Below are 13,228 nucleotides of genomic sequence, written 5' to 3' on the forward strand. Positions count from 1 at the left end.
GTATCCACTTTTTTGCACTCAGCAGCTACTTTATTTCTCATGTATAGAACCAAACAATGTTCCTGAATACCTCTCACGCAAATGTGAATAACAAAGTGTATGGCCAGACATGTTGCCTCAGACTGCTGTACTCACGAAGCAGCGAATGAGTCACAGAACTAAACAAATAAGTTATTTGAAATACTCTGTAACATTCAACGCAATAATATCCAGACCACGGGGGTTAGTTATACAGGCCCTTTGTGAACTCTATTCTGTAATCCTTTTGCGCTACCGCTCATTAGATGAGTACGTGGTGCACAATAAACTAGTCGCTGTAGACAAAAATTTTAAAAATTAAATTAATGACACCTTTCCACAGGCACTAACACCCTCCCACAAGCACTTACACCCTCCCACAGGCACTGACACCCTCCCATAAGCACTGACACCCTCCCACGACCACTGACACCCTACAAGAGGCACTGACTTCATCCCAAACGCACCGACTCTCCCCCCCCCCTTCACACGACTTTGAGGCTCAATACAAATCACTTTAATATACTTATATTCCAGACTTGCTTGAAAGGCAGACACTGTCCATCCTAGAATGAAAAGTGTCGCATCAACGTGTTTATTTGATCACATTGCGCAACTAAATGTCGAACAATGAATAAATGTCTAAATTGTCAAGTTTCGCATAATTAAAACTCCTTATAATAGCTGTAAGAGTGTACATATATCTGCTTGAGTTAAACCTAAAAACAATTGTCTGAAAATAGCATTAAATTTATAAATTTTACATTAATTCATGCCCGGGTTACCAAACAGGTAAACTCACCAGAGATAATATTTCATTTTCCTAATATCACATAAAATGCATCACCGCAGAGGTCAAAAGAGTCTCTGTCGTCTTTTGACTCACTTCAGAAAACACAAAATGCAAGCTCAGGATGATAGGCTTCTGCATACAGTGGGGGTAAGAGTGGGTGGGCATCCATCCCCGGCTACCTGTACCCCACCGACATGTCGACGCACACACCATCACAATTACACTAAAAGGTGTGTCCCTCAATGTTGTCAATGCCTATGTGCCTCCCTCCACCCCTACTGTACCTGCCCCACCACAACATATCACCTCCACCACCCCCACTGTACTTCGCCACGCCTAGTTCATTGGCATCCCTGAGCCTGGCCGCACTGTTTGTAAACTTTGTGGTCAACCGATTCTCACACCCTCTCTCCTACAGGGGTGGCACCTCTTCCCTCCCTGACCAGATATCCCTTCTCCTAGTCACTGGCCTGGCACTTGACATTATTAGGGACCTGCCACACTTTGCCATAAACAGATAAATTGTACCGGGAATCCCCCCCCCCCCACACACACACACATCATTCTGTCACTTTATGTAACTTGCTGACAAAACCCATGACCCTTCAGGCTTTCACGCCCTTAATGCATGAGTCATAAAGGCAAGCATGAACTCCGTATGCTTCCCAGTTAGGCACTGTAAACGCTTCTGCGCTTCACCTTGCACAGGATGTAAGGGGGTGCCCAATAAACTAGCCCCCTCGTAGGCAATCTGTAATCTGTACTGTCACTTCTAACTAATTTGAACATCGTGGTCATATAGCTACCATTCTTCTTGCAATAAAAAAATGTAATACGTTAGATATCGAAAACATTCCAATAAAATGAATTGGAAGCAAACACTGATGTAGTGAAAGCATAAATTACAACAGAACTTCAAACTAAGGAGGAAACTGTACAATACCAAAAGAGAAAGTGACTAAAATTACTTAAAAATTATTGCAGCGCATGGCATCGTAGGAACTTTCCGTTCAGTAAACAATATGTGATATAAATATAACCATCCATACATTTTAGGTGCGATTAATAATAAATTAATAACACTGAAATAATAGTAACTAGATGGAATATAATGAGAAATGCGAGATAAAGGTAGAAAATGTTAGTAAAAGTAGGTGTAGTTTCCCCACACTTGGCACCTCCCTGGCCAAGCGGTGCGCACCACAGCTACGCACCAGCAGACGACACAGTTAGTCCTCAGCTGTGACTACACCATGTTATCGTCCGCCAGAATTTCTCTCCGTTGTACAATTCAGAGGTAAGACTGACATCAATGCCTTAGGATTAAATTCTTGGGAATGTTTTGAGGCATTAGTTATGGGTGATCCTCAGTTTGAGGCCTCGGGCGGTGATGGCACGAGGGGAAAATGAGGGGTTTGGTGAGGGTCGCAGACTTTGGTGTCACGGACGAGTTGCCAGTTGCCGGGGACGCTGAGGATGTTACCAGCAGCGTTAACAAGTGGGTAACGCTTAACACCACTTAAACCAGAAGAATTACAATGCTGATAACCATGACTGATTAAGAGTGTTAACATAATGCCACACGATTAAAAACGTTAATGCTACACTAAATAGGTATTACTGTATAACGGTTACCGTAACAACTGAGTGTGGTTTAGTGACATCACAGCATGACTTAATTCTAACATTTCTTGTCTTCAGATGTCGCAAGAAAGAGACGTCTTTACGAAGTACAAAACAAAATAACGTAAAAGAAAGCCTCAGATAGTGGCATGGTTTATTATAGGCCTGCACTTACACTGTATATCAACACTGCTTTCTAACTGTACGGTAATTATATTTTATGGATTATATTAAAATATTATTGATTAGGATGCAACATGGCGCGCAGTGGGCATCAGTATTCAAAGAGACACATTGACTCGTCTCGTGGTGTAACGCTGGCAGTTTATGGGCCTTAAATATTGAGGGCACTCGCAAAATTCTCTTACTCAACCTAACGAAACCAAAAATACCGTATTCTTAACATAATAAAACCCAAAGTAATATAATTTCAAACGTAACGTATCCTAACATGATTTATTACTAATCCAATCAAACGTAACCAACTCTACGTACATCCTAATTTAACCACCCATAGTACTATAGTATAAGAACTATACTCCCGGGGTATAATTTTGCTCATTAACATTGCTTATATACCTGAACATCGGATTTATTTATTAAATTGATATAATGCGTGAGGGTTTCCATAAAGGCTTACACTGGTGGCTTTTTAGGGGATGGTTTGTGGTGGTATGAGGTGGAACCCGAAAAGTATTGACGGAATAAGAGAGGGTGTAGCGTGGTGAGGTGTTTGTGGAATTCCCCGTGATTTGGGTTAGATTATTTAAGTTAGTTTAGGATTAATTGGCTTCAGTTATTGTTTGGTTGGGTTAATTGCGTTTGTTAAATAATTCGGTCTAGGTCAATTGGCTCGATTCACAAAAGTTATTTTGGCGAGATTAAGTTAATTGGTAAGTTAAGGTTAGATTATTTGGGCAAGATTATGTTCATTATATCCCCTTTACCTCAACTGGATAAAGGTATATAGTACAGTTGCCGGGTCGATTGTTGTGCTATCATGTGTGGTGAGAATTGGAACGTGTTATCGTTGTGGGAAATATAACATGTTTCTTTGAGACATAAAGTGTGTGTCTCTCAGCTGTAAAGGACTGTGTAATTTTGTTTTATTTTAAACGTTATTGTGTTTTTTTTTTTTTTTTACATCGTTGAGTACGGGAAGAATTCAACGTATGAATCTTTGATAATATGAGTCCTGGTGTACATTATAAATGTACTTATTTGTTAATCAGATCTGGAGTTCAAGTGCTCTTTATGTAAGGTGAACCAGACCATGCGATTAACAGTGAATCGTTTTAAAAGTAGGCCACACCTATTTTGAATGTCACAACATGCAGTAAAAACATATTTCCGCTCACCCACCTGTAGGAAGAGGAAAACGGAATACTAATGCATAGGAAGAATTTTGGTAGTCAGAGACGCAAATATCTACAATGTGGTGGCCGGATTTCACCCGTGTGAGACAGTACCGTGTCTACCTGGACCAGACACCAGCTTGACTACACCTTACAGAACGAAACCACGAAGGGTAGAAAGTGCTGAGAGTTAATGAAAATGAATCGTTAATATTACGGTGTCTTCGTAGTCTATTTTAAAGTAATGATTATTGTTTTGAAGTTGAAATCTGTGGGCAGCAAGCCAGTAACCATTATAATGTTTCTCTGATTCTAGTTTCCTTGTACACTTTTTTTTTTTATGGGGATTATCCCACCCGAACACAGGGAGGGAGAATAATTTAATTAATTAAATTTATGTTACAAGTATGCCTTACTTTCCGCTTTGTCAGATTATATCCAGTTGCCATGAAGTTGCTAAGAAGAGTCCTACGAGACCATACCGGGCAAGAATCACGTTTCTTATGAGTTATTTTGGTGGCGACTTCACCACACCGTCTCTGGTAAATTTTCCCCGCCTGTAAATATCCAAATAGAATAAACTACCCCCCCTCTTTTTCTTTTTTTTCTCCAGTCTGGTTAGTTACCAAACACGCTTTTTCTCAGCCACGGGCGAAACCTTGTATTTGCGGTAATCGATCGTGTCCCACTCTCAAATAACGGGTCTTCCATCGATTGCGAGGTGACTGAGTTTCGGTTGCGGAAATATCAGCTTAGATGAGCTTTTGTTTGGCTAGCAGGCTATGGATGTTCTGCGGGTTGATGCATAGATGCCACTTACTAATATTTCAACTTTAGAGGGTCACTTACCGGTAATCACATGTGAGCGCTTCTAGGCCACTTATTCGTATTTCAACATTTGTGGTTTTATTCCTTAAGTATGTCAATGTAACACAAAGTTCGAGAAAATCTACTTATCAGAACATGAATTTAAGGGGATGTTCCACCACCAAAAATACAAAGAAATATAAAAAGGTTTTCAATGTAGTTGGGCGACTACAAATAATTGTACGGTAACATTTCCCATATAACATGCTAAATTTCTATTCAATTGTAGATTGAAGGAAGGGATATGCCCGAGTAATATTGCTTATTCAAAGGACATTAGAATATACGCACCTAAAGTTTAGTATACTGTACTGGTAATATTAATGTTTCAGACTTTCAACTTTTAACAAACGTAATAAATGTTCAACAACATGCTGAGTACCTATTAGTGATGTATAGGGGCGAGGTGCACCATGCCCCCGGAGACACTATTGTGGTTGTTCCCATGTTCTGAGCTTATGACATTTTGTTTGGACATTCTTGAGAGCAACACATCCCAAATGTTTGGTATAGGAAACCGAGTTTGTAATCACAGGTGTCCATGGACAATAACTTAACAGGGGAGGGGGAAGTTATCAAGGCAGGGAAAAAAGCCATTGTCGCCTTATACAACAGTGTTCAAAAGGGTGAAAAATAAGATGGGGCGAGACTCGCAAATTCCGTGAAAAAGCCACCAGCAGCCGTGACAGTTTAACTAAACTCGTACGTCAGCTGACGCTTTACCACAGCTGCTGCAGGGTAGGTGACCGGATAAAACCCCAACGGACAAAACCCCAGTCTCATATATAAAATAAAACACTTATGTTTAGGTTAGGTTAGTGTTGATAAATGACAACCCCGTTGGGGTTTTGTCATTGAACCTGCAGGGTAAGAGGGCTGGAAAATTCGTCTTAGGAAAATTGATACCAGCCTTGACAGCATCCTCCCCTCCCCAAGAGCTACAGTACTGGCGTTAATAAGAAGAATAACTTATCCGCTATTAGTGAGTGATGATGAACCACGTGATGAGTAACATGCCAGTAATAGCTATAGTTAGTGATGAGCCAAGTGCCGGTTAACATGTCATTGATAGTGATGAGTAACATGACACTGATAGTGATGAACCACATGATGAGTAACATGCCATTAATAGTGAGTGATGATGAACCACGTGATGAGTAACATGCCATTAATAGTGAGTGATGATGAACCACGTGATGAGTCACATGTTATTGATAGTAAGTGATGAACCTTGTGATAAGTAATAGTAAATGTGTCAACAGATAAAGACAACCAGGAATATTCTGAGAACCCGTAGTGTCACAAACATTGTCAGAAAAACAATGAATGACAGACGTACAAAGACGAAGATATATTTTGACATGAAGCAAAACAACATTTCAACGTATTTTTATATAATGTTTATCGGTATCTACTGTTAAAATTTAGACTACTTAATGCTTTTAATAGCTTATACCAGTGGTGCAACTAGCATTTTTATAATACGACTTGATGTTAAATTGTTGAAAGTAAAGCATAGAACCTCGTGACTGTCCACCCGAAAATGAGTTAAAACACAAATACACGTACACTGAAGTCCTTATTATAGTGTGAAGCATTGTACTGCGTGGTTTTGTTAATAGGTTGAGACCTATGACGCACCACATCTCTTGAGGCTTGGGTTTTGGCGGGCGATGTCATTTCCACTACTGTACTGTATTATTACTTAGAGGGCTGGACTGCCAAGGTTACGAAGGATAAATTATGTTAAGACGGAAACGTATCATCCTTTTTGCTACAAATAGATATTCGGGTAGAAAACTCGCTCACGTCGCTGACACCAGGTGAAAGGTTTGGTGTACACATGATTTCATATACATGTAGCGTCAGGCCAAGGTCAATTGACCTTGCGTCAGCTAGTACAGTTACAGAAGTTATGAAAATGTCCAGATGGAAACGCACTCTACAAAACGGTAGGAATATATGATCGTACGAATGAAGACGCATGAGTAATGACAAATTTTACTTTTCAAGTGGCCGAACTGTTTGTATGTGCACTTGAGCAGGAGGTTGCTAAGCTGAGCCTGACAATGAAGACTGGGGTGATGTCTACACAATGCCCCCAGGCACTGGACGGACGTGGCTGCGCAAGTTAAGTTGGATGCGCAAACGGTTTAGAGATTCCGATATATAGCGAAGGTTTCAACAACAGGATAAGGACGCAGGGAGTGGAGGAGGATGTCTGGATCAACTGAGCGGAACGGGGGCTATTGCTAAAGTAACGACTTGATAATTATGAAGGTTAAGCTCGGGTGTGGAAATTGGAGAGGAGGCATGTATAGGGAAGATTTTATGCGAGGGGTAAAGGTTAGTAGAACAGGAGGGTTAAGGCTAGTAGAACAGGGGAAGGGTGGGTTAAAATTAGTAGAACAGGGAGAAGGTGGGAGGGTAAAGATAGTCGAATAGGGGGAAGGAGGGTTAAGGCTAGTAATACAAGTGGAGGGTGTTGAAACTCATCAGATATGCACTTAACTACGATAGTCATTACTTCCTGTCGTATTAAGAGCTAGCGAGGCTGGTCGGTGGGCTTTCTATGTCCTTCACGCTGCTGGCTGGTAACCCCCTCACCTTGCTCCACAGCCCTAGCCACAACAAATGAGCAATCTCTGCGGCTTGATAGGGGTCGACGTGCTAGTACGACGGCACTCAGGGAATACGCCTGTAATGTTAAAGAAAATGACGAATGATCATTTTACAAGATTACCGTTTGACAAGAATGGGGGAGAGGAATAGCTGGTTATAGAAAAAGTATCTGAAGAAACTGTTTTACTGGACTGGACTGTGAGTCATTATCAAACATTTGTTGACTGAGAAAATTTGGAGAATATATTGTTAGGTTTAGTTAATTTACAGAATTACAAAGAATAGATTGGAGGATAAATATTACATAATTACGTAGTACAGGTGCTCCTCTACTTACCAACACTACACTACATTATGTACACATTGTACAGTAATTACATATGCAGAAAATAGGTGTATATTTAGGGGCAAGTTCACAAGTACCTATGGCTCTACGATTATCAAGATTGTATACGTGTGAAGGTGTGGCGAGTTTTCAGATGAGCAGCAGCTGGAAACGCACAGGTGTCCCAACAGAAGTGTACGTTACCACCCCCCCTCCCTAACCGTGTACACCGCCACCCCCTCCCCCCCCTTTAACTTCCACCAGTATTCCACTTGCACGTGGAATAAAGTGGTGAGTGTTGCATCACAAGTTGTACAGTATCTACCGATATTTGGGATAAACATTTATCCAAAAGTTTAAAATTTCCATTGTTTTTATTTAATATATCATATACAATTTAGCTATTGGGGGTTATGGCGTCATTTACTGTAATTACATTGTATTAATGTCAACAACTGAACTACAGACCATATACTGTATATATTTTTTTCTTTTTCTGTCTGTCTCCCTTATTTTTAAATGTTGTTTCAACTTGCTGCTCTTGCTATCTTCACCATAGCTTTTCCCCTCTTTCTTTGAGTTTCCTGCATCCATTGACCCAACCTCGCACAACAGCTCGTTAAGAGTACTGGTTATCGATTGGGAGAGATCATTTATCAGTAGCTGCTGGTGTGGTTTAAAGATACTGTACATTATAATTAGCTTGGATGGTTAGTCATTGATAATATATAGTCAGATTGTGCCTTTTCTGTTTAAACTTCCCAGTTTAGAAAGACAAAAGGTGGTTAACCATGATTGTGTGTTAATGAGGTCCAAGGAACCATGGGATAAAAACGGATAAAAAACCCACTAAGCCACTATGAGTTCAGGAGATGAAGAAAAACAAAATTATCTGTGACCATTTGTTAATCACATGTAAAGGACCACAGGATAATTGTACATTTGCAAAGATAATGATTATAAACCATAGGTGGTGCACTATGAAGGATCACCCTTAAAACATCATGCATCTGCTGCTATTAATGCACTGGAAGCAAGCAAGGCAGTTAGGAACCAACATAAACTAAGCTTTAATATCATGAATTATATTTTGTTCATGCTCTATGTATTCCAGTATTCTCCACTAAACATCATTCTTACAATGTCACTTTCATCGTCAAGTATTGTTTTCTTTCTCTACATTATCCTTCCTTTACTCTCCTTATGATAACACCAGTTATTGAAGCATATACAGCACAGTATATTCTCCATTGGTGTGCAGTAATTCATAATAATAGTGTGTATGTATGTGTTCCAGGCTTCATGCCAGGGCATCATCAACAGTTGTCAAGGATACCCAGATTCCAGACTTCTCCGTGGAGAATGAGCCACTTTTGGGTAAGTAAATGTAGAAATCTTTACTGAATTTTAAAGTAAAAGTATAACATCTGTAAGGATGAAATACTGTCTACTGTACTGTACTCCTTATTTGTTCTGAGAACTTCAAATTACTGTACATAAAAGTTTCATGTTGTATTAATCAAAAATAAACTGCCACCTTTTATTTACATTACAATAATTTCAGTTCCCCCCCCGCCCCCCCAAGTAAACTAAATTAGTTTTTTTTATTTCTGTCATTACATGGTATTACATCACTCTGTTTGATAGCACAGTTGAATTTGTTTTTAGACATTTCATTTAATGTAGTTTTTTTTACCGAGATCTTGCTTAGTTTACCCCATAGGTGGGGTAGTTTCAGCATGCTATAATTGGAGGACTGTTTAATATATGCAAAATGCTTAGTAAAGTACAGTACAGTTTATACAAAAACAATACAGTATAAAACATAACTTATATAATTTTGGAATGTTTTATGCATGATTTCACTTAAGTATCCTAGCAGAAAAACCTAAATTAGACGGGAAAACAATAGAAATGGATTGAATATAAAAAAAAAACGTGTTGTAATTAGGTACCCCATGCAAGGTGTTGAACTTTTCCCCCACACTCAGAAATGGGTCACTATTTTTCAATGAACTACTGTATTGGATATTTAAAAGTCCCATTAACCTTTTAACAGTTTAACCCCTTGTGTACAGTGTCGCCTCTGAGCTGAAGAGAACCGTCTGGCATTAGCTAAATTAAATACCGGTACTAAAACTGGTGTCCCCCATAGTGAAGGAGTTAAGAAGTAGTGTCGCACTTATTCTGGCTAACTCATAACAGTTTTATTCTGCCGAGAGAAGCCCATATCACTTATTGGGTTAATAGTTGTTTGTGTAGGTGCTCCAGCAGGAGTAACACAAGGAATAAAAAAGTAGTACAGTATACGTACACGAGTACCGTATATTATACTCGTATATGCCTGTACAGGGTATATATTTTTTTTATTTATTACACAATACATTTTCCATACCAGTGTCTTAATTATAACTAGAAGCCAACCTTTCAGCCAGTACAGTACAGGGATGTATTTGTTTTCAAATCATTTTTTTTTTTATACAGGTATTTAATTTTTTTTTACTCTCGAGTGAATAAAAATGCTGAACAGGTGCTGAAATTATCCCTTGATGTAGGAATTAACCCCTTCTATGGTGTATATCTAACTTAGGTGTTTTCTCTTAGAATTTTGTTTTATATTGTTGCTATGGTGGCAGCAGTGAGGCACAAATACAGTACAGTAGTTTGACCTTGGCAGTCCTTATGACTTGAGAACGTCTTAACAGGTTTTTATTCAAGTGTTTGCTTTCTTGTGTGCTTTTTTTTTTTTTGGTTACATAGTATAAGTATACATATACCAAAGAAAATATCTGTTTGAACTACTAATTTAATCTTTGTCTTCCTTCTTAAGTTTTACGGAAATGTTCACCCAATTTAGATAATATGTAGATAGTTTTTATGTATGCAGGTGAAACACTGTATGTAATGAAACATTGAACAGTAGTGTATTTTACTGAGACACACACTGTTACTGACCAGAAAACCATTTTATCTTGTATCTTATAAATTCCTTAAGGGTAGCGTCCGGCTGAAGCACGAAATACGTTAATAATTGATCAATCGATATCAATTTCCTGTCAGCAATTAAGGACACCAGATACATTGTTACTTTACTCATGAATCAGTTCTACCTAATATCTGATTTTTCCCTTATATTCTTATCAATTTTCAAAATCCTACTTCTCCTTAACTTTTTGCTAAATTATGTTGAATTTCATGTGGAATATATTGTAGGTAATCTACTCTTCTTAAGCGTAACATAGATATTTCTGATTATCGCTTTCGATATTGGGTAAATGAATTTTTCCCTAACTTTCCATTTATTCCTCTCAATATTTATAAAGTTAAATCAGCAAATAATAAACCAAGTCAATTATAAAGAAAATCTATATATATTACGCCATGCATAGTACGTTATTCTACTACAGTAATTAGTTTTTGTTTTATTAGAATCGGCCCATAAGTGGCAGAGCCTTGGGGATTTGACGGTTAGAAAAACTCGTTCCGAGATACTGGCCGATAAAGGTGACGCGAGAGCAACTCGCAATCGTACTTCACTCTCACATGTTTGATGGTCACCGACTCTCGTGACAACGGTCTCCCATGGTTAGCTAGCTGAGAAAGGTACCAGACACTGATTTTTACCAAGTACTGTAATTGGTATTACTTTACACCAAAATATTATTATAAATACCTTTTTACAGCTTTTCCTATATAAACAGAAGAGCCCTCTAAATGAAGGGGGGGGGGGTAGAACAATCATGCATAGCTACATAAATATTACAAATTATGCAATAAAAATATGTCGGCATATAGCCATAGGCAACAACTTTTAACTTATCTAGTAATTCAACTTTGTTTGTCAGGGTCATCACTGACTTCTGCATTTTACATTTCACTCCACTAGCACAGACACTAGGCAGTCTTTTAGGGGGGCATTATTACACAGAAACACTAAAGTTTTGAGAGTACAACACGAGTTGCTGCGTTGGGTGACTCAATGTGCTGCGGGAAAAGGCTCGCAAGCTAGCCACCATCTATTTTCCGCGAATCATCAAAATTGCAAATCGCAAACCTGCGGATGCCAAGGGTCTACTATACTTTCCTATCATTTCTTCAAAGAAAAAAAAATCTTTAAGTCAGTGCATAAAACATTTAACCAAACTGAGAAGACCTTATTTATCCCCGCCAATAAAAGATCCTGGATACGGCACCGTCCTTTTAAAGCTTAAGACCCGCTAGGTTCCCCAACCTTAATCCTACCTGTATATCTCACAGATAAACCAGTGACACTTAAGCACCACCTATCATATCCCTGGACAATTACTAAAGATATACAGTAGTTACTGGCTTGAAGCACTCCGCTACTGTTCAAACACATAACCTGTATGTTTAAATTCTAGTGTAGCAATAACAGCCAATGATGGTATCTTGAGTAGTCACCTAGGAATACAATAAGGGGTGCTTTAATAATCCTGGTTTACCATATCCATGGATTATAATAGTAATGGCAGGTTGAAAAACACTTTATTTTTATAGATGATCTGTCATGACACCTGTATTTTGAATACTGTATTCATTTCCATCTCTCTCATTGTCTAGATTACCTGCCAGGCAGCCCAGAACGAGCTGAACTGGAGGCTGCCATTGCTAAACATGAGTCACAGGTAGTAGATGTGCCTATCATGATTGGGGACAAAGAGTACCGTACAGACCTTGTCCAGCACCAGGTGATGCCCCACAAGCACTCTCACAAGTAAGTATAATACTGTACAGTACTGGTAGATGGTACAGTCGTTGTTTTTAATAATCTGATTTTTATAGAAGCAGTAATGTCCTCTAATAAGAATTTAATTATGCATGATTTCAGTAATGTCAGTATACAGGTGTACCCCGATAACCGATGCATATAGGGACTGGGAAAAGTCGTTGGATAGTGATTCGGTGGTTATCGAAGCAAATATAATCCCATAAGAACATAACACATTCAGGGGGTTACAGACTGGCTACCTCCAAAAACTCCCATCTACCCTTGATATACAGTATCTGTCATGCAAACTGTCAAGCAAGAATATAAAGCAAGCATAATAAGCATTGAATAAGCAATGTAAAGCATAAATTGAGACTGTTATTTACCTGTGTTGAGGATGGTAGAGATGGTATACGGTGGCAAGTTCAAGTCTCTACCACTCATTGCTGGACAATCGCCACTCTTATTATGCCTTATTACGCCTAATCACATCACATCAAGCTGCCCAGCACAAGAGGAACTATCACTGGGGCATTTAGACATGATTGAGTAACACAATAAGTCGGAAATAACGAGAAAACATGAAGTCAGAAACACATACAGGTAGTACAGAAAGTGTAAACAAGAGCAAAGATGGCGGAAATGAGTCAGGGCAGTGCGCAGAGCCCTGTGGTGGCAAGAACTCACACCACGCCACCGCCTGCCAAATTCAAAACAACTCTGCTACTCCTCTCCCAATCGTTGGATATCTGGGGTGTCAACGAAACTTTTGGGTATTTCCCCTATATGCAATTGTCAGTTATGCAAAGCGGCGGTTACAGGACGTTGGTTTTCAGGGTACACCTGTATAAAGTTACTGCTAAAAAAGACAATATCAGGATAAGAATGAAAGCAAC

At 39.0% G+C, this 13,228-nt stretch overlaps 1 protein-coding gene across 1 annotated transcript in view; it reads left to right on the forward strand.

Annotated features, from left to right (window-relative positions):
- The first annotated feature begins 2,003 nt into the window (after positions 1-2,003).
- Positions 2,004-13,228, forward strand: part of LOC121876788 (delta-1-pyrroline-5-carboxylate dehydrogenase, mitochondrial-like) — a 29,858-nt gene continuing 18,633 nt past the window's right edge. The window contains exons 1-3 of the mRNA XM_042382182.1: positions 2,004-2,108; positions 8,901-8,980; positions 12,185-12,338. Coding sequence (XP_042238116.1) covers positions 2,065-2,108; positions 8,901-8,980; positions 12,185-12,338 — 278 coding nt within the window. The 5' untranslated portion in view covers positions 2,004-2,064. The remainder of the gene's footprint in view (positions 2,109-8,900; positions 8,981-12,184; positions 12,339-13,228) is intronic.

The sequence above is a fragment of the Homarus americanus genome, unplaced genomic scaffold (assembly GCF_018991925.1).
Source record: "Homarus americanus isolate GMGI-L3 unplaced genomic scaffold, GMGI_Hamer_2.0 scaffold50281, whole genome shotgun sequence".
Classification (NCBI taxonomy): Eukaryota; Metazoa; Arthropoda; class Malacostraca; order Decapoda; family Nephropidae; genus Homarus; species Homarus americanus.